The sequence below is a fragment of the Eulemur rufifrons genome, chromosome 12 (assembly GCF_041146395.1).
Source record: "Eulemur rufifrons isolate Redbay chromosome 12, OSU_ERuf_1, whole genome shotgun sequence".
NCBI lineage: Eukaryota > Metazoa > Chordata > Mammalia > Primates > Lemuridae > Eulemur > Eulemur rufifrons.
The window spans coordinates 15,823,178-15,849,755 of record NC_090994.1 but is presented as its reverse complement, the minus strand read 5'-3'; the positions used below and the strand labels follow the sequence as shown (position 1 = coordinate 15,849,755).

The 26,578-nt window shown below is 35.2% G+C and overlaps 1 protein-coding gene across 1 annotated transcript in view; it reads right to left on the bottom strand.

The window, feature by feature from the left end:
- Positions 1-26,578, bottom strand: part of TNKS (tankyrase) — a 179,453-nt gene that overhangs the window by 106,996 nt on the left and 45,879 nt on the right. Inside the window, exon 3 of the mRNA XM_069484945.1 lies at positions 17,936-18,031. Coding sequence (XP_069341046.1) covers positions 17,936-18,031 — 96 coding nt within the window. The remainder of the gene's footprint in view (positions 1-17,935; positions 18,032-26,578) is intronic.

Sequence of the window (26,578 nt, the reverse complement as noted above, 5' to 3'; positions counted from 1 at the left end):
CACAGTCATATGCACAAAGCTAAGGAGGCTAATTTGGTTAAAAAGCTTCCTGGGTACTAGTTAGTACCCATCTAGTGTCCAACTAAAGGAATGTACCCTCAAAGAATGAAGTGAACGTATTCTTACCCAATTAGGAACATTGAATCTGTTGTGTGGTTTTGTGGAAAAGATAAAACAAAAAGGTACAGATATCATCTGCTTCAAAACAGCCTCAATAAATTTAATGCCCGAGTTTTTTTCAGAATAGGATATAAAACAAGGAAAGTTAACAATTATAATAGTGACATAAAATGTTTTTTTTTTTTTTTTTTGAGACAAGAGTCTCACTCTGTTGCCCTGGCTAGAATGTCACAGAATCAGCCTAGCTCACAGCAACTTCAAACTCCTGGGCTCAAGTGATCTTCATCCTCCTGTCTCGGCCTCTCGAGTAGCTAGGACTACAGGCATGCGCCACCATGCCCAGCTAATTTTTTCAATTTTTAGTAGAGATGGGGTCTCACTCTTGCTCAGGCTGGTCTCAAACTCCTGAGCTCAAGCAATCCTCCTGCCTCTGCCTCCCAGAGTGCTAGGATTACAGGTGTGAGCCACCGCGCCCAGCCTTCCCATAAAATGTTCTGATCTAAAATGAGGTCCAGGAACTGCTATCTTTATTTATAGAAAAGAAATAGTCATTTAATTTTGAGACAATAATAAATGTAAAAGACCATCAATGGAGTTAGAATAAAATGTAAAGAAAAAGAAAAAAAGGTCGAGCTGTTCATAAACACTAGTAATTTAAAAAAAAAAAAAAAAAGAGGCTATCTGAGGTCAAAAAGCAGAAAAGTAGTATAGAGTGACCATATAATTTATCGACCAAACTGTGTTCTTTTTTTGGGAGGGTGGGGGCCAGAGTGATAACTTTTTTAAACTTTTCATTTGAAATTAAGTAAAAACAGAGAAAAACTTCAGAGAAAATTTGCAAAATTAGTATAGAAGGCTCCTGCATAACCTTTGTCCAGATTCACCAATTTTTAATCTTTTGCCATGCACTTTGTATCATCTCTCTTCTGTCTATCCCTGTCTATGCATGTGTGTATGTAACAATCAATTTTTCTGAACCATTTGAGAAGGCCGCAGAACATCGTTTCTCTTTGCCTTTAATACTTCAGTGCCTATTTTCTAAAACCCGAGATTTCTCTTATGTAACCACAGTGCAGTAATTAAATTCAGGTAACACTGGTACAATATTTTTATCTAATATAGAGTACATATGCTAATTTTGTCAATTGTTGCAATTATATATATCCTTTATAGCATAATTCTCCTCCAGCCCAAGATCATACTTTTTGCATTTAGTTGTCATGTCTCTTTAGTCTCCCTTAATTTGGAATAGTTTCTCAGCCTTTGTCTTTCAAGACATGGACATTTTTGAAAAATACGGCCAATTATTTTGTACAATGTGCCTAAATTGGGATTTGTCTAATGTTTTCTCAGGAGATTTAGCTACACATCACTGGCTAGATTACAACATAGGAGATGGTGTGTCCTTCTCAGATACTACATCTGCCAACACACAAGGTTTATGTGTCTCAGTGATGTTATTTTTGATACCCAACAAAGGTATTATCAGATTTCTCCACTGTATTGTTACTGTTTTTCCCAAGTAATAATTAATCTATGAACAGACATGCTGAGAACCATGCAAATACACTGCTGCTCATCAAACTTGGCTCTGAGATTTAGTATTCACCAGTGATTCTTGTCCTAACCTGTCTTTACTATGATGGGTGCAAACAGTGATTTTCCAACTCCAACCATCCTTCCACATTAATAGGCATTCTACAGTAAGAACGAGACCTTCCCCATCCATTCATTTATCACTGTATGAATACATCTACTCCCTTTATACAATGGGCTATATAATCCATCACTATCATAATTTATTTTGATGGTCAAATCATCACAGATTTGTCAGTGGGAGCTCCTTCAAGATGGCTCCTGTTCTTCTGACATGTCTCCATTATTTTTTGAGCACTTCCTTAATTTCTAGCATAACAAGATGTTTCAGGCTTATTTTATACTATCCCTGTCCTAGCTTTGAAATCAGTCATTTTTTTCAAAGAGTTCTGGTGCCTTTTAATAAATAGCATGTAGGGAAATAGCAAGTAGAAGCAAAGATCTGAGAAGTAGGTGTGCTCCATTGCTAATGAGGTCTCACTGCCTTTTTTTTTTTTGAAACAGACTCTTACTCTGTTGCCCTGAGTAGTGTGCAGTGGCCGTCACTGTAGCTCACTGCAACCTCCAACTCCTGGGCTCAAGCGATCCTTCTGCCTCAGCCTCTCGAATAACTGGACTACAAGCCCAGGTGATTTTTTTCTTTTTTGGTAGAGACAGGGTCTCACTCTTGCTCAGGCTGGTCTCGAACTCCTGATCTCAAGTGATTCTCCTGCCTCGGCCTCCCAGAGTGCTAGGATTACAGGCATGAGCCACCGTGCCTGGCTGGGGTCTCGCTGCTTTTAAGTCTTTTCTGCAGCACAACTAGATTTTCCCCCACAATGATTCTGATACCTACTACTTCAATCCAATTCCACAAGCTTCTCCTTTGTCTTTCCCTACTCCACATTTATGTATTTCTTTCATAGTAAGATCCTGGCTTCTAACACGTTTACTCATTTGCTCAATCCTACAGTATATGTAAAAAAGTTTCAGAATTACTACAGCACACACTGCCAAAATAAACGAAAAAAAACTTAATAAAAAGAATTCAAGGATTGTTTGAATTTCCCTTTTCTTCTTCCCTCCTACCTTCACTGAAGGCACAAAAATCAAAGAACTATGTTCAGAAGTTAATTAGATTAGTTCTTTATTTCCTTCGGTGTGGTTATTTATTTGAAATACAGATGGTTCATTTGTTTCTGTCTGCATTCATATTTTAGGTTTCTTTCCCATCCTTGATTTAATTTTTTTAGTATGTAAAAGCATTAACATGCTTCCAAAAATTACAATCATACCCAAATGACATATTCTAGTTAATGCCTTCCCTAACTCCCACTTTCCTTTCCAGAGTCCCCACCCTCCTTACAGGTAACCAACTATCAACCTCAGTGCTTTCTGGTTTATCTTTCCTGTGTTTCCTTTTGGGGGGGGGGGGGGGAAAGAAATCTATTCCTGCCTAACAAGTTACCTCAAGACTTGGCAGCTTAAAAGAATAAATTTTATCTCATTACAGTTTCTGAGAGTCAGGAATCTGGGAGTGGTTATGTGGCTGATTCTGACTCAGTATTTCTCACAAGGCTGCAGCCAAGCTGTGGGCTGGGGACACCGTATCTCAAGGCTTAACTTGGAAAATCTGCTTCCAAGCATTCTGATGTGGTTGTTGGCAGACCTCAGCTTCTCACTGGCTGTTGGCCAGAGATTTTAGTACCGCCCTACGTGGGCGGTAACAATTTGCTTCCTCTAGAGCGAGTGATCCAAGAGAATGAGAAAGACAGAGCCCAGGACGAGAGCCCTAGTCTTTTATGACCATCTGGAAGTGACATAACATCAGCTCTGCTGAATGCTGTTGCTCACACAGAATAACCTCGGCACAGTGTTGGAGAGGACTACACAAAGGTATGAATACTAGGAGACAGGGTGATTGGGCACTTTTTGGAGGCTAGTTATCACACACATATTGTTTCGTGCTAAATGGATGGCATATTATAAACACTCTTTTGTACTTTGTTTCACTAAACAATATGTCTTAGGAAACAATCCATCAGTAGTTCATAAAGAATCTCATTTTTTTACAGATGTGAAATACTCTACTGTGTGTATGTACCACAGAGTATTCAACCAATCCCCTATATTTGGGCATTTAAGTAGGTTCCAATATTTTGCAATTATAAATAATGGATAACCTATTGCTTATGTGTTTTTATTGTTGAAAATCATAAACTGTTAGAAAATCCAGTCTGGGTCACCAATGCATTCAACTCCTTTAAGATCAATAGTACATTTTTGGAAGGGAGATTAAAAAGTCTTAATTTGATTTTTAAAACAGTTTCATCATGAATTTCTTAAGCAACTAATGTACGTGGTAATGCATCATTTTCCATAATTACTACCTACATCCAACTATCTCTGTAAGGAATAACACAGACAGAGATAGTAGTAATGTCACTGAACCAAAAGTAAAAGAAATAAAAGAAAACACGCATATGTTTCAGTAGATACGAAGAACATCTACAGAAAAGAGGTGACAATTAAGTAGAGGTGAAATGATAGAACAATTTCTAAGTGTCCATGGAAAGATCCAAGGGGCTCAAAGCTATTGAAAAATGGAATTACCTATTATTGATAGGAAAGGTCATAGGCTAAGAAATATTTTTACAAAACAGTAGAAAGATGAGTCGTGCATTAGATAGTAATGTTGTATTAATACTCAATTTCTTAAGTGTGATAAATTATGTTCTAGTTCTGTAAGTGAATTTCCTTGTTCTTAGAAGGTACATGCTAAAGTATTTGCATATGAAGCACCACAATGTCTGTCTGCAAATAACTCTCAAATGGTTCAGAGACTAAAAAGAAAAAATATATATATGGAGAGAAAAGATGTAAAACAAACCTGAACTATGTTAACAATTGGTGACTCTACATGAAGAGTATGTAAGTATTCATTTTACTATTTTTTAAAACTTTTCTGTAAGTTGGAGAATTTTCAAAATAAAAATTGGGAGAAATAGCAGTAGAGAAGCTTGACATTAGTAATGACATATGACTCATACAATTTAAATAGCTCAACTGCATTGCCCAGTGGTTTAAAATGCAACTTTGAGGCAAAAAGAACAGCTGAATTTGAATTAAACAGTATAATCTATAAAAATTTCTTTGTATTTTAATACACGAAGTCTGGCATCTTTCTACTTATCAAAGGTCTAATTACAAATTTTGAGCTTTAATAGCATTAAGTTTTAGGGATAAACAAAAATAAATGATAAATAAAGCTGCCACTAACAATGTGCCCAAAGATTTGTCAAAGATATTAATGAAGAATTTCATTACTTTTGAAGAGACAAGCTAATGTTGATATTCTCTTTCTTTATAAGGTTTGTAAATGAGGAAACCATTTAAGCACACATCATTGCCATTTCATAACTGTATCTGCAAAAATCCTTAAAAAGTTTGTCACTTTTTCTTGAAGAAAAAAAAAAAATTAACCAACCATGTCAGATTTTGTTTTACCACGATTTTGGGAAAGTCTTTTGTGACTGAATAAGATGAAAAATCAAATTTTAATAAACAGAAAAATTAAATAAGAATACGCTCACAAATATAAAACTTAAAATTGCATAGACTAGAATGAATGAGAGATGACCCCCTTATATTTTAAAGTAGAAGATTTATCTTTTGACTGTGACACCTAGTTAAGTCTACCACAAAAAGAGAGAAAAAGAGACAAGGTTGTTTATCTAAATGATAGAACCCCAAATTAGTCCAGTTTTTAGTGATTTTTTTTCCCCACAACATTAGATAACAACTTATTTTATAAATTAATTGGCAATGGCTTCTTTTTCATCAGTACACTTTATGATCTTAAGCAAGTAAGTGAAAGCATACCCACAAAAATCCTCTCTCAATGGAGTAGGGTTGTTCTCAGGCTTGGATGGTTTTCAATCTTTTGTCTTGCCTAAAACACCCTAAAATGGCTCACTACTGAGACAATGTCATGGATAGGGGTGAGGGAAGATCTTTCATGAAACCCCTTTGACACCCTTAAGAAGCACAGGAGGATGCTTGCTATGTAAAAATTTGGGATGTTAACAGTGTTACGAAAACTGCTTTATGAATAGTTAACTATTTAATGAAATATTTGAAATCAACACATTTACAGATATGAGGCTTTCAATCTTACCTAAGAACATCTAGTTTAAAATAACAGCCTCATGAGAATCAACAAAATTAAAACTTGTTTTGTTCAAAAATAAGGAAATTAATGATGGTCTTGTATAAAAGTTCGTGAGAATGCATATACTGCTTCATCAAGGGGAAAAACAACACAGTAAAAGGGAGGCTTTACTTTAGATATAGTAAAGAATTTCTGGATAAATCATAAAATATATTTTTAAAAAGTCTGAGAGTGTATCTAGAGCATTAGGCAATCAATAAACATCAATTGAATATAAACGTTTTAGAATCTCTTTCTTGGCAGATAACTTCATTCACCTAGGATTATTCTGCCTTGATGACAGAAGCCCAATGATAACAATTCTGAATACAGTCTGCATACAACTGATTATTTATAATTTTTCTTCAATAACCAAGGCTATTATTGGGGTACTAGTATGGATGGGTCAGACCTTGCTTACTCTATGATGGGAGATTTTATATAGCATGGATTTATACACAAGAGGTTGTTTTTTTTCTCCCTATTAATGTGACAGGGATTTGTTTTTTTAAAACAATCTTTTAAAGAGTAAGTTTGCTAGTTTATTTAACAGCAGCTTGAAGGTGGAACTTACAGATTCTAGGATCTACAGAGTACCATGGACTTAACAAACAAACCACCAGATGAGCAGAGGAGAATTAGTATGAGAATGATCCATTGATGAAATGAGACAAAAAAGCAGGAGGATATGGTATTCTGGAAGCTATGAGAAGACTGTTTAAAAAAAAACCAAAGTTTTTAAATTTTTACGCTGCTGAAAGGCTGCGGGCGGAAGTAATCACTGCATGTGCAAGATGGAGTTTGTTAAAAACTCAGGAAGGAAAACACAAAACAAGATATTTCAATACAGTGGATAGGGACAAAACAGGACCAGGTGAATCTGGCTGAGACCGAGAAGTGAGAAAGTAGAGAGTAAGCATGGACAACTCCTTATGCTCTAAAGGGAAACAGAAAGATGGTTGACTAGAGAGTGGCGTAAAGATCAATAAAAGTTGTTTTCATTTTCATTTTTATTTTTGTAAAGAAGTGAGCCTCCAGAATTCATATACATATATGCAGATGGATATAAATCAATGCAGAGCATAACCACGGGAACCAAGTCCTTGAGTAGGTGGTACGGATGAAACGCAGAGCAAAAGTAGAAGGGGGATGGACTTGGAAGGAAGGAGGATGCTTCTCTTCCATGAGCAGAAGGCAGGCAGAGCATAGAGTACAGCTGCAGCTAAAATGGTGGGATTGGTGATAGCAGTAAATTCCTGTTTGACAGCATTTACTTTTTCAATGAAATATGAAAAAAGAAATAAGCTGAGAGGAAGGACTTGAGGGGTGCTAAAGATTCGAGGAGAGAAATGGCTGAGGCAAGGATAAAAACCCATTTGAGATTTATAGTTATGATTAGAAAGTAAAATCAGACAACTACATATTAATATATATTTTTTCTTTTTTCCAACCACATTCATTTCTTGAGTAAAGCAATAAAATAGGCAAATAGTTAGAAAGCAGAAAACATAAAAAGTTTTTCCTCTGTTCTGACACCACCACAATCCACACAGAAGACTTTTCTGACCAAATGCAGGGTTTTTTTTTTTTTTTCCTCATGCACCAAGCCAGCAACCAATTCTGCAGTGGATACCAGCTGGGTGTCCTCTAATTCAATTCTGCCACTATCTACCCTGGAGACAGCATCAGATGCCACAGGTTGAGAGCTCAGTCCCACAAGACTGCCCTCCACTTCTGATGCCAGTTACAGGTCCCAGGTTGTTTTGCCTGTGTTCTGATGGTCCAGCTATAAATGGGGGTTCCCACGACTCCTTTCTTGGATTTATTTGCCACAGTGGCTCACAGAATTCAGGGAAGTACATTTACTGGTTTGTTACAAAGAATATTACAAAGGATATAGATGAAGAGATGCATAGGGAAAGGTATGGGAAGGAGCAGAGGAGCTTCCATGGCTTCCCTGGCACACCACCCTCTAGAAACCTCCATATATTCAGCTTCCAGAAGCTCTCTGAACTGTCCTTTTGGGTTTTTATGGAGGTTTTGTTACATACGCATGATTGATCAAACCATTGGCCACTGGTGTTCAACTTAACCTTCAGCCTCTCTCCCTCCCCAGAAATTGAGCTGAAAGTCCCAACCCTCTAATCATGCCTTGGTCAATCCAGTGACCAGCCCCAATCCTGAAGCTACCTAAGGGTTGCCAGGCACCAGTCAATTCATTAGCATACAAAAGGACATTACTTTGGACAGTCTAAAAATTTTTGGGAGTTGTATGCCAGGAAACTAGTCAAAGATCAAATATATATTTTGTAATATTATGGTTGGGTTTAATAAATACTGTAGTATTGCTAAATGAGTACACTGACAGGAGAGGCAGTCACTGGCTAACAGAGTTTGTCAGGGAGGGAAGACAATGGTGGGCAATGAAATCTAAGCTGAACAATAAAGAGATGAAGAAATGAAGGGATAATGCATTAAAAAAATGGTGGAGGCTACTGATGGGAGGTCTCGGTGAAATCCAATCATTTATAGAATAACAGAATTAGAGAGATGGAAGGATAAGATATGAGGGTCATATTTTAAAATACTTAAAAATCAAGAGTTTGGATGTATCACTGGTATTAAGAAGAGACAAGGTGAATGATTTGACTGTAGTTGTAAGAAGATAGAAAAAAAAATTAGGTATATATAAATAAAATAAATAATAAAATGAAGAATTGGTTATCTGAAAAGATCAATAAAATTGACAAAGAAAAAGAGAAAGCACAAACTACCACTATCAGGAATGAAACAGGAGATATCACTACAGATCCTGCAGACATCAAACGTCTAATAAAAAAACTACAAACAACTCTACACAGAAATTTGACAACTTATATGAAATCGACCAATTCCTTGAAAGACATAAACTACTAAAACTCACACAAGGAGAAATAAATAACCTGATTATTTCTACATCTATTTAAAAACTGAATCAATATAGTAATAAAAAAGAAAGCACCTGGCCCAAATGGTTTCACTACTGAATTCCACCAACCATTTAAGGAAGAAATATAGCCTTCCCTTCATATCTGTGGGTTCTGCAGCCCTCAATTCAACTAACTGAGGATTAAAAATATTTTTAGGGGAAAAAAAACAAAAAAAAATACAACAATAAAAAAATACAAATAAAAATACAATAAAACAAAACTACATAGCATTTATACTATATTAGGTAATATAAGTAATCTAGAGATGGTTTAGAGTTTATGGGAGGATTATGTATAAGTTACATGTAAATACTATGCCATTTTATTTTAATGTAAGGGACTTGGGTGGCCACACCTGCAGAGGGTCTTGGAACAAATCCCCTGAGGATACTGAGAGTCACCCGGAATTCTAACACTTCACAGTCTCTTCCAGAAAATAAAAGCAAAGGGAACACCTCCTAACTCATTCTATAAGGCCAGTATTACCCTAATAACAAAACTAGATAAAGATATTACAAGTAGAGAGAACTACAGAATATCTCCAATGATGGAAGTATTCTATATCTTGATTGTATCAATGTTAATATTCTGGTTGTGATATTATGCTATAGTTTTGTAAGATGCTACCACTAGGGGAAACTGGGCAAAGGGTACAGGGGACCTATTTACTATTTCTTATTTCTTACAATTGCATATGAATCTACAATTATGTCAAACTGAATGTTTAATAATAATCTCAAAGAATAGAGGTAGTAACCATTATGATTGCAAAGCATTAATGAATTCTAATGTCACATGTGCTATTTTAAGAAAGCAAATATTTATAGTAAGTTATTATAATAAATTTTAAAAGAACCATTTAAAATAGCAGCAATTTGGTTATAGTTGAAATTCTAATCCAAATTGCACTAAAAATGCTATAGAGTTGCTACAGTTTACTAGGGGAAAATGACAGCTGCTCTCAGAGTACACACTAAGTTATCAGGCTTCAAAAATACATCATTTTTGATGAGTTGAAAGATAATGCTGGTTTTAATGACATAAGCCTGATGGCTTTAATTACACAAAAAAGTTGATGGGAAGGACTTGAAGTCCTAGAATGCTGGAGTTATCTAAACAGAAAGTGAGACAGTTGCTACTTCCTCCCACTCCATACACAACATACCATGTTTTAATGTGCTTTGCAGATACCATGTTTTTTTTTTTTTTTTTTTTTTTACAAATGGAAGGTTTGTGGCAACCCTGCATCCAGCAAGTCTATGGTGCCATTTTTCCAATAGCATGTGCTCACTTTATTAGCATGTTTAGCAATAAAGCATTTTTAATTAAGGTATGTACCTTTTTTAGACATAATGCTATTGCACACTTAACAGACTACAGTATACTGTAAATATAACTTTCATATGCACTGGAAAACCAAAAATTTTGTGCGACTCAACTTTATTTTGATATTTGCTTCACTGCAGTAGTCTAGAACCACACCTGCATTACCTCTAAAATATGCCTGTACATATGAAGTCTGTAGCTCATTTAAGGCGTATTTACATGATTTGATCTGTCCCTCACCTACAGATAGCTCAAACATTTTAAATACTATATCTTTCCTTATAGAGTCTAAATAGTTGGTTTTTTTTAAAGTATCAAAAGAATTTTAATCAAGCCCACTGACTAGAGAGCAAAGACTTAAGAAGAACATTTACAATACTACCCCCTTATCTGCAGTTTTGCTTTTCGTGATTTCAGTTACTGGCAGACTCAGTTACCCACAGTCAACTGAAATCTGAAAATTGTGAGTACAGAACAATAAAGACACTGTGAGAAAGAGCGGGAGAGATAACACATTCATGTAACTTTCATTATTTAATAGTATATCATTATAATTGATCTATTTTATTTTTATTGTTAATCTTTTACTGTGCCTAATTTATAAATTAAGTTTTATCATAGGCATGTATATATAGGAGAAAACAGTCTACATAGAGCTTGAAACTATTCACGGTTTCAGCCATCCACTGGGGGTCTTGGAAAGCATCCCTGCGGGTAAGGGAAGAATACTATATAAAGTTAAATCAATTTATTACCAAATTAATTCATTATATTATAATAATAGGATGATGAATCTTGCAGGTAATAGTAGGTAAATTTTCCTTTTTTGAAAGGAAGAATCTTTAATCAAAAAAAGTAAAGAAACATTATATTAACAGACTGGATTTAAGCCCTTAATCTATGAGCCAGTTTGATTTTATTTTTATTTTGGCCTGGACCATGTCTGTCCAAATGAATAAACAGGTAAAAAATCTGATCTGCATACATAAGAGCACTCACTGATCCTGGATCCAAAGTGCTTGAGTTCAAATCTCAATAATTCTCCTTGATGGCTTTGTGAATTTGTAAAAGTAACTTCTCTATCTGTAAAAATGACTATAATAATAATATCTACCTCATACCTTCATTGTGAGGACTCAATGCCCTTCGAACAGGGCCCAGCTCATAGAATGATTCAGCGGGTATCAGTTAGTATTGTTACTGTATTTTATATAAAGCTATCTAACTTCTTAAAAGAAAGTTTAGCTTCCTGCAAGTAGGCTAAATAACAATTCAATATGAACTATTAAACAAATAGCTGCTAAAAAGAAGAATCTCCTAGTTTCACATAAGCCTTTGACCTATTCATTCAAGGTGCGAATAACACTTTAAAAGTTAAATCAGGGCCGGGCGCGGTGGCTCACGCCTGTAATCCTAGCACTCTGGGAGGCCGAGGCGGGTGGATCGCTCAAGGTCAGGAGTTCGAGACCAGCCTGAGCAAGAGCGAGACCCCGTCTCTACTAAAAATAGAAAGAAATTATATGGACAACAAAAATATTTATAGAAAAAATTAGCCGGGCATGGTGGCGCGTGCCTGTAGTCCCAGCTACTCGGGAGGCTGAGGCAGTAGGATCGCTTGAGCCCAGGAGTTTGAGGTTGCTGTGAGCTAGGCTGACGCCATGCCACTCACTCTAGCCCGGGCAACAAAGTGAGACTCTGTCTCAAAAAAAAAAAAAAAAGTTAAATCAATGTGTACTATGTCAGATATGATCTTTTTAAAAAGGGTACTAGTTTTAAATTCTTTTCCTAAATTGTCATATTTTTAAAATTCCAAAAAAATATTTCAACCACTTTTAATAATAAATGTTAAATTTTCCTATTCATGTCCAAAATTATGAACAGATTAAACTATTAATAAAATTCTTAAAAATTAGTCAAGAAATTAACATTTTCAGTATATCTTTAAAATGAGTGTTATGTTGTTTTATTTCGACAAGTTTTAACTTCCTTTGCTATAATACTATGGGTAATGTTTTAAAAATCAGAAATTCATCTTAATGTAACAATTTTTCCCTACTAAAATTCAGGTGGATAAATTTCCAACTTTTCTTGAAAAGTAATGTAAGGTTTACTGCTGCTTATGGTTTATTTTCTAGGATGCATGCTCGCAATTAGACTTGCTAACAACCAATATAAGTAACTCCTTAAGTTCAGATTAATGGCATGAGAAATCTATCTAATCATGTGGGCTGATAGTAAAAATGTACTACACGTGGTATGCAATGTGCCAGACTGTAGTATAGCTAATGTGCAAAACAGCATATTCACAGAACAATGGCCAAAAGAAAAGAGTAAAAATTAGGCCCTGATTTGACATCTGGAAGTCTGATGTGACAGCTGCAGGCAGTTTTATCTTTCTAGAATCAGAATGTTCTCAATCAAAGGAGCCATCTAAGAAATCTGTTGATAAAACTCAGTAAATCATCCATCATACCAATTAAAACATTTTTAAGTGCACTTATGTTTTAAGAGATGTACATGACTATAAGCAATCCAAAACAAAATTTTTAGGAAACAGGAAATTTATTAAGACTATTACAAATAGCATGAGATGTCATATAATTAATGGATAATGAGTATTTGCAGAACTTGGAAACTATGCTGCCCTTAGTTACCAGTAATCAGACCTTAAATGTATTTGTTTATGTAATCATTTTATGTAATCTTCTAAGTCCTAGGGATAAAGAAGTGAACAAGACAGACGAAAGTCCAAACCTTTGTGAAGCTTTCCTTCTACTGGGGCAAACAACAACAAAACTTGCAATTTCAGATATCAATAAATCCATGAAGAAAATAAAGTAAGCTAATAGGACTGGGGACAAAAAGGAGTAGACATCCGAGAAGAGATTTGACTGATGGAAGTTCTGGGGAGTGCTCCAGTTTCAGTAAATAGTGTGTGTCAGCATAGACAGAAGGTGTACCTGTGTGAGGGACACCAAGCACTCCCAGCTGCAGGTGAAGCAAACAGATCAAGGGAGAACACAGCAGAAGACAAGATCAGAGATATGCAAGGCAGGATCCAGATCATGACAGGCCATGGTTAAAGAATTTAGATTTTATTCAGGGGTAATGAATGGGACTATATTAAAAAATGTTCTGATCACGGAGCTGCTTTAGAAAGACCACTCCAACTATACATAGTGAGGAGAGTGGGGTTAAAGTAGAGGCAGAGAGACCTATTATGAGGCTACTGCTGAAATGACAGAGAGGATGAAGACATGGACCAGCTAAAAGCAGTGAAGGTGGTGAGGAATGGTCAGATTGGGGATCCGGAAGGACAGTAAACCTGAATTACTGCTACGCTGGATACCAGATGTGAGGAAAAGAAAGGAATCCTAAATTTTGGCCTGAGAAAAACCTAGAAGTCAAACCTAGGTAGGCAGGGTCTAGATCATTTAAGTTCTCACTGACCATGCTAAAGATTTTAGTCTTAATCTGCAAAGCAGTAAGAAGCAGTGGAGTAGGGAAAAAAGGGGTAGGATTCCAGACATATTTTGCTGACTTATCAAACCAGTCTCAGCAAGAATACACCAGACTCCTCCGTATTGCCTGGTGGCCTGAGCCACAGCTGATTCCTTCTGGAGGAGACTGGGAGGCTGCCCATCAATCACATTAATCTATGATTTCCTCAGAAGTGCAGTGAATTCAGGTTAAAGCTTATTTATTCTTGAGACACCTTAGTGCAAATATATCCTTCTTCCGCATTCCCTTACCCCTAAATCTATCAGGATGCCACTAGGACCAATTATCTTAGCAACCTTGTGACCATCTAAACTCACCCACTTTACATCTGCATTATCCTTGGTCCTTCCAATGATAAACTCTCCTTTGGTCACCTGTCCTTTTCCAAATTCTCAGTCTCAATCTGCCCTTACCTCTTTTCCTGACTCAACTTCTCACCGCTCCTCTCTATCCTTTCCACTATGCCCCAGAGAATCTCCTTTACATGATTAATAAACACCCTACGCCCTAGCCCTCTTCCATGAACATTCTCTTTGTCAACCACCTTTAACTTTTAAATGTGGCGGTCCGACAATAGTACCATATGCAGTACAGCCTTTCAAAGGAGAAGATCCTCATTCTCCAAACCCTCACATTCTTCAAAATCAAGAGTAGAGACATCCACCATGCTTGTGGATGCTAAGACAATCTGGTAAAGAGCACAATTCCAACAGAATTGATAAAATGACTCTAAATTCACAAAGAAGAATAAAGGCTGAAAACAACCTACCTAAATGCTAAACACTAGGGGATTCACTCAAAAAACTAAAATATACACATGGAAGGATATGTATGAAGTCATTACGTACTGATGCTGCAAAAGAATACTTAATGCCTGGCCGGGCGCGGTGGCTCACGCCTGTAATCCTAGCACTCTGGGAGGCCGAGGTGGGCGGATCGTTTGAGCTCAGGAGTTCGAAACCAGCCTGAGCAAGAGCGAGACCCCATCTCTACTAAAAATAGAAAGAAATCATATGGACAGCTAAAAATATATATATCGAAAAAATTAGCCGGCATGGTGGTGCATGCCTGTAGTCCCAACTACTCGGGAGGCTGAGACAGGAGGATCACTTGAGCTCAGGAGTTTGAGGTTGCTGTGAGCTAGGCTGACGCCACGGCACTCACTCTAGCCTGGGCAACAAAGTGAGACTCTGTCTCAAAAAAAAAAAAAACAAGAATACTTAATGCCTTCTGGAAACATTCATGTAACTAAATTAAAAATATATACATATTATTAATATTAATCAGCATGAAATATATGAGGCTGATTTAATTAAAGAGAGAGAAGAGTGGGGGATGTAAAAAAAAGGTCATAGAAAAAAGGTTATATTAATAAATAAAATGTTATCTCTAGGTGGTAGAATTATGAATGACTTTTTCTTTTTCGTGCTTTTCCTATTTCCATCCATTTCCAAATGAATATATATAGTATATTTTAATAATCAGAAAAAAAGGCCAAAATGTTATTTTTATTAAAAACTTTGTGATCACAACACACCAAAACTCCTCTTCAGTAAAATTTACATAGGCTGTTTGGGACTTTTCACATCTTTGTTGTTTTTTTTTAAAAAAAACAACAACAAATGAACAAACAAAAACCCCAAATACCTCCAAGTCCTTCAGGTGACTGCCCAGAACTTGAATCATTAACAAAAAACAAAAAATCCCCCCAATATTTCTTATAAGCATATCATTCACTTACACAGCAATTTAGCAAAGAGTCTGATAAGTCTCATTAATAATTGTCTCTTAAGTACTTAAGTGTAGTATCCAAAGCAAATAGCTATATATGCTGGGGTCTCTTAACTGTAAAACTAAGGATTGCTTTGTACAGCTTTATAAAAACCATGCATCCTTTATGTATAAGGGGGTGTTAGTCACATATTTTTAAATGTTTTATAAAAAGAGATTGTCATTTTGTTAATTTCATGTAAGGAAGATACATAAATACACACAGTTTTGGCTAATGCACTGAAGTATTAATAGTAACATAAAAGCTGGGATATCGGGAAAGAGATTTTCAGCAAATAAATTCCCAAAGAGAAAACATTTAAGAACAAAAACTTCACTTTCAAGGTAAGTAATGGTAGTACAACTGCATCTGGCATAAAAATAAGAAATGACACATCACTCCAAACAATCTCTAATAACTGTAAGACATTCCTTTCAAAAGATACCTTCTTTTTAAATCAATGCTTAATATTTTAACCTTAACTTTAGAAATAATACTTGTACATAATTCCATTGGAAAGAATTGCTTTGTAGACAACCTATATGGGCAGAAAAACATTCTGGAATACATTTCACTTAAGTATTATTTCACTGCATTATATAATAGGAATGTATAAGTAGACCTAACTTACATTTTCAACAAAATTAACCACTGTTTCTAGACTTTGTTTTTCTTTTAAATCATATCTGAAAAGTTGTATGTCATTTCCAAAAAAGTATATATTCTTGAAAAGGACAATTAATGAAATCAGTATTATGATCAAGAAGAATTTAATATCTTCCTATCTAAGCAAAGTACGATGCTAGATGGCTTTCAAATCAACTTTAATGGATATGGTATCTGTCCTCCAGGAATCTTCAGTCTCCATGAGTGATTATGCCAAAGCCCTTTCCCAAACTAACAACATCTAATATAATCTCCCCTGAAATTCATCACAAATTAGGAGATAGCTTCTTGTTAATAACTTACATTTAAACTTTGCCTTTCAGAAATGTAAAAGTGGATCTAAAAAGCAGTGTTGCATTAAATGAAACTAACAAATGGACAAGGCACGTGTTGAGAGTTGGAGAGGAAGGTCAGAGGGAGGACATTTAGATATAGACAGTCTTGCTCAGCATTTATAATATACCTCTGTTACTATGCACTATATTTCTCCTTTGGTCAGAGACCACTCTAAGGCTGCTGTTGTTGCCCAGGGCTTTGTTAAGAGACTGAAAGGCTGTAGAATCTAAGCAGGCCTGAGGCCATGTATTTTAATTTCATTATTTAAAATTGTATATTTATATTTAAATTTCTTCTTATCTACACTGATTTAAATAGCTTCATTCCTCTAGAGTTTGTTATCTTGATTCAACTGAATACACTAACCTTCTATTAATTGAGAAAAATCATATTATTCTGATTTAGCAGTAATTATATTAATTTTAGCACAGTGGGAAGCTGTCTTTTGCAGAGTAATTAAGCAAAATTCTACATATTTTCAAAGCTTTCTATACATAAACGTTTTCCATTCACTTCGATATCTTTGCTAAAAATGCACAGCATGGACTCTAAACTTAAACAAGAACAGAAGATTTATTTTCTTCAAACGCAGGCAAATTTGAAAGGTAGCTAAAAGTCATTTACTTTCACACAACCTAAAACAATACTGTTAGCACTGCAGTGACAGAGGATCCAAATTACAAAGGTCAGTTAAGTAAAAGAGGGCAAAGGCAGCAGGACTCAGATGCTAAGAATAAAAACAAAAAGAGATCCAATGCAGCATTTTGAGAATGAAGATCAATGAAAACAGTTGCTCAAGATCATATAACTTAGAGCGTTATTTTCTATATTGTTACAAGAGATTCCTTCTAGTCTAGCATTTCTTCTTTGCTGGTTCTTGGCATTTGCTTTAGTAAAACTAACATTGAAGCCACAAATTTACATTATCTGAAGTAAAAAGATAATATATGCCTCATTAAAAATAACTTAGCTACCGTGGTAAAAGTGGAAACATACGATAGAAGTATAAATGGGGTGGCAAGGGAGAAGCAGCAGCATATTTTATTTAACTATCGATCCAAGGAAGAAGGCAGCAGGTTGTCTTTCCAATCAAAACTACTTTTATAGCAATACAAATGCCCTTGCTTGCTCAACAGTAAAGGTCTTAAAAAGAAACAATTGAGAGGATGAGGCACAGAAAAATTATGCTATAAACCATAAAATGACTAAAATAGGAGTGAATGATATATGTTACGATTTAATGCTGTAACTGTAAGCAGGACAAGCAATCTTACTGTTTATGCTTATGATAGCATAGCCATCAATGAGACAGATAGCAAACCAATAATAAAGTAGTAGACAATGGCATACGGATTTGTTTAGCTTTATCAGCGGCAAGAAAAACTCAGTGTCTAAAAATTTTATAAAATCAAGCCAGCAGTTACACAGATACAACAATTTGGTAGCTCTCTGTTTTCTTACCTGTAAGGACAGCTTTTGCTGAAGGATCTGCCAGGTCCAGGGCTGACTTCCCATCAGTGTTCCGAATGTTTGGATCAGCTCCGTGCTGCAGCAGCACTGTGCAGGGAAAGCAGAAACAGTATCTTACCTCGGGGATACAGAGATTATTTACTGGTAAGTGTCGTCTCGGCATGGTGTAGGCATAAACATACATTGCACAATTTCTTTCTCTTTCAAGAGAAAAAAAAAAAAGAAAGAAGGAAAGAAATAAAGAAAAAAGCACTGCAGCAAAGGATCCTCTCTAGAGTAAAGCAAAGTTGGCAACTTATGGTACAGTACAGTCACGTGACCTAACATCATAAACATGAAACTAGAAAAATCTTGCAGTGTACAGTCAGTTTTGGTTTGCCTCCGTCAGGCAGCAGTATGGGAAGCTACGTGCTCACTGGCTCACACTGTGAAATACGCTAACTGTGAACCTGCCCTATCTTTACTACCAGCGTGGGTGCTTGTTGCTGCTGGTGCTGCTGCTTTACTGCTGAATTTCCAAATGCTTCCTCCCCTTAGAATAGTTGTAATACTGTGCAAGCCTTTTAGTGGCTTACCACCTACATATGAAACTCACCATAACATACTGGCTTGCTTCCAAGAAGTTTAACAGACATAGTAATGCATGCAACTCTGGGCCCCTGTAGTGAAGCAGCAAAAAAGAACTACCTTCTACAATAATTCTCTCCATCAAAAATTTTTAGAAACAGAAACTCAGTCACTATCATATATGCAAAGGAATGAATGTAACACATGCTACATTTGATAAAAAAAAAAAAAAAAAAATAGCCAGAGAGAATTCTTAAAGATGGAGGCTCCTATAAAAGAGAATCACTGTTTAAGTAAAATCCAAATAGAATATCAATCCAAAACATTTCTCAGCTACATCTGGTGTGTAGTGATGAGGAAATGAAGGGAAGAGATTGTTGCTATACTACTACTACTACTACTACTACACAAGCAATGATTAAATTAATAAATATATTAAAAATTTGTCGAAATAAGTATAATTCAATTATAAGTTATGAGCCACTGCCATTGATGACCCCAAATTTTCATTCATTAACAGTTCCAGGCTGAAGCCCATAATTTTTCAGGAATATGTGGGAGGCAATTTTCGCTGTTTACAAAGCTCTTTCTCTTCCTTTAATGCATAAACTATCAAATCAGCGGTTTCATTAAAATGAAAAAACAATAGCCTTGCACAGAATTAAGACATAGCTGCTAGGAAGGTGAGCAATTGCATCTCTTGGGTAGTTTCAGCCTTGGAATAATAAAAACTAGCCGTGGCTTGAAAAGATGCAGTGAGATCTTACAAAGACTTTCTATATTATTTCATACTTGAATGTAAACAAGGAACTTAATTATTTTCCAGATGTTTATAAACTGACTCAAAAGTAAGTAGCATGAAATAGCAAGTAACTGTAGTTACTCTTTCATCATAATGAATAGAGCTTTTTTTTTTTTTTTTTTTTTTTTTTTTTTTTGCAGCAACATTTTTTTTTTTTATTCCAGTAAGAAATTCCAATGTGAAGATTTGGCTTGTAAAGAGTCTTTATCATAAAGCAAACTCACAAATTAAATAAAAGCTGGTAACTCTATCTTTATTTAGTTGCTGGGTGATCACATGCAAAGGAGAGGAAAACAAAAGAAATAGCTACTATGAAAAGCACAGGGTTTTTTTTTTTTTTTTGCATACTTTGGGAACTTCAGAATCCCCTTTAAACAAGAAGTAAAGGAATATTTTATTTAATTCAGTTTGACAATTATATGACGGGAGTTTTCATTTTTGTAGCTTTTAATGAGTGATAGAGGCAATATACTGAAAGCCTGATGTTCCTCCAAAAGTCACCTAAAACCTCAATCCTTCTTGTAACCCGTATTTTACCTATTATATTTTACAATAGAAATCTGCCATTACAGTTTGGTTGCAGTTTTGTTTTGTTTTAGGTGACATTAAAAGGAGTAAGCTTTTTACTTGAAACATATGTTTTCTAAGCATTTTGGGTCATGCCTATCTCTTTCATTGGACCTAAACACACATATTTACTTCAAAGTAATACAGCAACAGCAAAGCAGCAGCTGAATTTCTGAACCAGACGGTGGTAACAAAATCCATGTTTAAAAATATTTAACCATTTGTAATTCACCAGATCCGGGTTAAAAAAACAAAACTCAGTAAATTTAAGATTTTTAGAAATAAAGCTATCTGCAATTAGACCAGCAGGGGTCTAAACTTATCTATCTTTCGTAAAAGGTTACAAGATTACTAGGAAGATTAAATAACATAAGTGGTAGACAAGGGTGCTGAGCAAGGAGCCTTCGTATATCAGCTGGTGATAACATTTAAAGGACATTTTAAAATGCAGACCTTGTTTGTACTCTCAGCTCTACCAATAGCTGCTAATTCCATGCTTTGTTCTAGGGCAAGGGTCAGCAAACTTTCTGTAAAGGGCCAGATCATAAATATTTTAGGCTTTGTGGACCATATGGCCTCTGTCTCAACTATAGTTGACCCTTGAACAACACAGGTTTGAACTGCATGGGTCCACTTGTACATGGATTTTTCTCAATAAATGTTACACCAAGTGTGCCTGTCTCTGCCGTCTCTGAGACAGCAAGACCAACCCCTCCTCTTCCTCAGCCTACTCAAGATGACATGGATGAAGACCTTTATGATGAGTCACTTCCACTTACTGAACAGTACATGTATTTTTCTTCCTTATGATTTTCTTAATCATCTTTTCTTTTGTCTAGCTTACCTTATTGTAAGAATCTAGTATATAACACATATAGCATGCAAAGTATGTGTTAATGGATCACTTATATTATTGGTAAGGCTTCCAGTCAACAGTAGACTACTAGTAGTTAAGTTCTAGGGGAGTCAAAAGTTATATGTGGATTTCGGACTATGCAAAGAGTCAGCACTCCCAACCCCCACGTCGTTCAAGGGTCAACTAGCATATTCATCCATGCCTGGATCCTACTGCTATAGTGCAAAAGCAGCCACAGGTAGTGCTTAATGAAAGAGCACAGCTGCGTTCCAATAAAATTTCACTTGAAGACTTTGAAATTTGAATTTTACACAATTTTCATATGTCACAAAGTATTATTGTTCCTTTGATTTTTGAAAACACTAAAAAATACAAAAATAATTCTTAGCTTACTGGCCATACAAAGGCAGGGGTGGCTAGATTTGGCCTATGGGCCACAATTTGCTGAACCCTGACCCTGGGCAGTGCTACACACATCTATGGTCTACACTATACAAAGAATGTTACACAAAGTTCTGGTTCTAGAACTGTTTGTAATTCATCTATATTGAGATAGGCACAGAAATTAAGGGTAAGCATTTAAAACTATCTCTGTCATTTTAAAATTACCTTTCCCAGTACTTCATTTTACTTATCTTTTACAAAATTATTGGTTTGTCATGTGTTGAAGAAAAAAGAACCCTGGTCCTTTACCACAGAAAATATGAGCAGCAGTGAGCTAGGATAAACAAAAAATTTTCTGGGCCTCAGTTCCCAGGCCCATAAAGTAAAGGAGCTGAACCAGACAGGTGATCTCTAGATAGATAGCTAGGATGAGGCCTTAAATCTCTGATAATGCTTTAGATAATGCCAAAGACCTGAAGCATTAAGATTTAAAATAATAAAAAAGAGTTGCTTCAAATACAAACTTTTCCTCCCCTGCCTTCCAAATCCAAAAGGAAAATATAAAAGATTTTCATTTATCTTGACACTTTCACAAAAGAAAACAAAACTAAAAGTTGAGACCCTAGTCATTGAAAGTTGTAGGGGGCATGCTAAATGTCCCAAAATACTCCTCAAGCAATGTCTCAAATTGAACTTCATTCTAAAAGTGTCTTCCAATCTCTGGTGCTTCACACTGTTGTTCTCTATAGATCCGGATTTGTGTGGGGCAATTTCCTAATACCAGAGAATGGCATATACAGGCAGCAAAGCTAACAACAGCTTTTAAGAATGCCAGACTGTACTTAAAGTGGCGGCATCTAAGACTCTCAATTCTGGATCCTGCAAAATTTCACAACTCAAAAATCTTCAAAGTTCTCAGCCATCAAAGAGAATAATAAAATGTGACAATTAATGCATAAATAAAATTAGAAATTCGTCTTGTAAAATCAATGTGCACTGATAGCACAATAATATAAAACAGATTCTTCTTAAAAAGTAGCACAAATGTCTAAAGCAAAGGTCCCAAAATATACATAGTTTGAAAGAAAAACCAGAAAATTAAATCTGAATGACATGAGTACATAAATTCAAGTATACTATGTACTCTTGAAAATTCCCCCACACTATCTTTCACCACTGGGACATTATCAAATCTCAAATCCCAAAGACTTGGCTGTTTCTAGTTGTTCTACTGATGCATCTCACCTTTATTTATCTCCTTTTGAGGTAAGAAGGATAGCAGCTGACGTAACAACAGATAATTAAAACTATGGTAGGATCACAAAATCCAAAAATGTCATTTTTAAATGAGCTGTGGCAAGGACTCATGATTTTCCCATTTCTGGTGCAGGCGTTCAGGTACAGGGAGCCAGATACAGAAGGTATGACTGTAGCCATGTTATTTCATTTCACTCCTCAAAACTATTAAATTTAAGCATTTGCATCATTTTAATTCTCACAAATAAAAAGAAAGTATTTCTACATCTATACAAAGCCTCATCGTGTCAAATTCCTAGAAAAATACAAAATGCTATTATGATAAATTGTATTTAACTACAGGCATTATTAACTGATTTAAGACAGAAGAAATAGAAACAATGTGAATTTTCCAAGGTAAAAATGTAGCAAGCCTTTTAGAGTAAATTATCGAAGGGTGTTTTCGTAAGTTTTCACTTTAAATGACAAAAATCATACTATTAAAATATTCTAAATTCTGTTTATGGGAATTTAGAGCTGCATTAAGAGTCTAAAATTTGTTCATCACAATGCACACTCAAGTAATTTTAAAAGAAGTTATATTTATGTTAAAATATTTTCTAAGTATTTATAAGCATCTAACTCTTTAAGAATACAGAGATATTCACCGACTAGATTAAGTGTCAAAAACTGAATCACACAAAGGACCAAGTTCCTTAGATTTTTTTTTTTTTAAGCAAACAAAATTTTTAAGTTTATAGAAAAACATCAAAGGACTAAATGTTAACTAACTACAACTGTCAACGTATAAGACTCCCACTGATACCCAATTAGCTTTAAGAGACAAACTACTTTTTTAAATTGAAATATATGATATATACTGGAGTTAATACATATGCAGACAACCTCTTCTATAGAGTATTTACAATATTTTATATGTACAGTATTTAGAAATATTTAGAATATTTACATTATAATGGTATAATATTAATACGTGGCATAAGTTATCCCATAATACTGTACATATTATATACTATATTTTTTTGAAACTCAAATTCAAGATACACTTTACTTATTATAGCATAAAAGTAGTTAAGCTAATGTATTTTATTTTTTAAAAGAAATCATAAAGAGTTAGTTTACCACTAACAATAACCATGAAAATTCAAGTAACCAGTGCTGTCCTATACAATAGTATGGCTTAGTGAATTTAAATGACACAATTTTCTGGTTTTAGTAACAGTAGACTAGCTTACTGAAACCATCCCCTAGGCTGTAAACAATGAACAGAAGTAGATTCAAAATAAAAACCAGAATACAACTTCCTAGAATCATCTATGAGCTAACAAGACAGTTAAAGAATTACCAGCTGAAAACTGAAGGGCAAAAGGAATCCAGAGGGTAAATATGTATGGAAGCAGTCATTGTTCTGAAGGCAATTATTGATCCAGAAAAATACAGACTGTCTTTTCAATGACTTATGGGGCAAAGAGAATAGCAACAAAAGCCCAGGGCTCCCCCAAAGTAACGATTGTAACAAAGACTCCCCAGGCAATAAGGACTATACCTCAGGATGAGGATAAGGTGGATGTGAACTAGTCCTAGTACAGAATTATAGCTCTGGTTGGAAACTTTGAGTGTCTAGGCTATCTCAAGCCTTGAATTTGATTAAAGGTGCTCCTAGATTGGCAGTAACTTCTATAAATAAATATGTAGTAAAATGTCCAGCACATAGCCAAGATGACCAGGCACATAAGTAATCCAAAATGCAAAAGCTGTATCTAGCACAAACAGACAAAATAAACCACAAAAACTTCAGATATCAGAATTCTCAGACACAGATTATAAAAAGAATCATGCTTATTGTGTTTAATAAAAGACAAGCCAGAAGATCTAAGGAAGAGGAAACTATAAAAAGTAATAAAGCAAATTTATAAAAGAACCAAACAGAATATTTAGAAATAAAAATACAGTAACTAAAATTAAACATGATGATTTCAGTTTCCAGCCATAATGGAGTAACTGGTACCAGACTAGCCCTCCCTCTCTGATGTAAACAATTATAAAACTGGACAAAATAGATAAAGCAATTAATTGCAGGCTGTAGTCAATAGCAGTGTTAAACTGTCATCCTTGAAAGGGAAACACGCAAGATGGTACCATAATCACCTAACTCTGCCTGAGACAATCTGCCAACCACATGCACACAACCGGAGTCAAAGCATAACATGGTAGTCACGCTGAGCTGAGAAGACAGAAATTCAAATTCAGGGCAGAATTGTCTGGAATTTGCAGGGTGAGAGACTGAAAGAGAGGGACCTGTGCAGAGAGTGAGCCCCAAATGGGTATGGAGGGGTCCCTGGCGACAACATGGCTGTGGGCTGGGCTTACTAAGTAGTAGCTGCTACAGGTTGAGAGCTTAACAGAATTAGTAAAGGTCAAGAGGTGATGGGAGAGGAGTAGTGCTGAGAGAAATTGAAATTCTGGCCTTGACAGAATAAAGAGACCCTAAAAACACCTCACTAACATGCCTGGCTCAATTTAGTGTCAGCCTTAGTTATGAATAGGCACCATGCCCTAGAGCAGAGAGTTGGGGGTCTACAAGGTTAAAACTATTTTCATTATAACTTTAAGACGTTACCCTCTTATTTTACCGTATTAACATTTGCACTGATGGTGCAAAAGCAATGGAGGATAAAAATGCTGGTATCTTAGGACAAATCAAAGCAGTGCCGCCCAAATGTATTAGTGATACTACATCCTTCACTACCATGTATTTGCAGTTAAAACAAAAACAGTTTCACATTAGAATGTCCTTGATAAAGCAGTAAAAAACCCATGAGCCCATACAAACAACTTACAAGTGAATGTTCATGTTTATTTGTAATAGTCAAAACTTGAAAAAAATCTGAAGCAAATTGTGCCATAGTCATACAAAAGAATACTACTGAGCAATTTAAAAAAACAAAACCTTTTTTTCGTATAACAGGGATATCACCAAAACATGCTGAGCAAAAGGAGGTAGACACCCAATAGCACATTTCTAGAACAGAAAATTAAACTACAGTGTCAGAAAAACAGATCAATTGTTTACTGAGGATGGTGGAGGGGAAAAAAATTTGACTGCAAATGGGTACCAGAGAACATTTTGAAGTGATGAAAATGTTCTATCATCTTGACTGGGGTGGTGGTTCCACGGGTACAGACATTTGTCAAAACTCAAAATGTATACTTACAATGGATTCATTTTATTTCACTACCTCAAACTCAATAAAGTTGAATTTATATAACTCAATAAAACTAATTTTAAAAAAAACTTTATAGAAGGTTTAACTGCATATTAGAAACAGCTGAAGGGAAAATTATTGGACCAGAAAAATATGTCAATCAGTATTTCCAAGAATGCAGCAAGGAAGGAGAGGGAAAAGAGACTAGAATGGACAAAGGATGGAATTAGAAGGTCAAACATGCTGCAATCAGTACTAGAAAAAAATGAAAAAAACATATATACATATTTGAAGAGATAATGCCTGAGATTTTCCTAGAACTAAAAGAAGACACCAATTTATGGGTTCAAGAAGCACAAACAGGATAAACTCATTAATCATGTAGAAAAAAAATTTTTTACATCGTAAATTAAGAACTATAAGAAAGTAGCTAACAATTCGGGAGTAAGCATGCAAGTTAGCAAATTAATAGTATATAAACTACAATAAAGATAAATAATTTTGTGAGCCTATCTTAATATATATTTTATATAGTATATGTTAAGCAGGGATTTAATTACAATTCTGTTTCCATGTATACTTGCAAAAAAAAAAACAATTATTCTGCAGCTGTAAAAACAACATATTCCTATTCTTAGAATAGTTTTAATTTAGGTGATATCAATTATGTTATACTTTTAAAAATATTTTACATAAATGGTAATAGTAAACTACATACATTTCAAAGGTTTTCTACAACACTACCCTGCAACCAAGACATAATCTAGGTCCCATTAGCCAAATCAAAAAACCCAAAACAAAAACACAACAAAACTCTTCAATATAAATTTAATATTTATTTTCATTTGTAAAATTTGGCATTTTTAAAATATTTTACTTTCTCTTTGCATTTCCTTTTAGAATCCCGTTCAGTTACTAAGATCTACTTTTTTTTTTTTCCCCCAGCAGAGTTTCTACCTCTGAATAAACTATTCTTTTAAATTCTAACATTCACA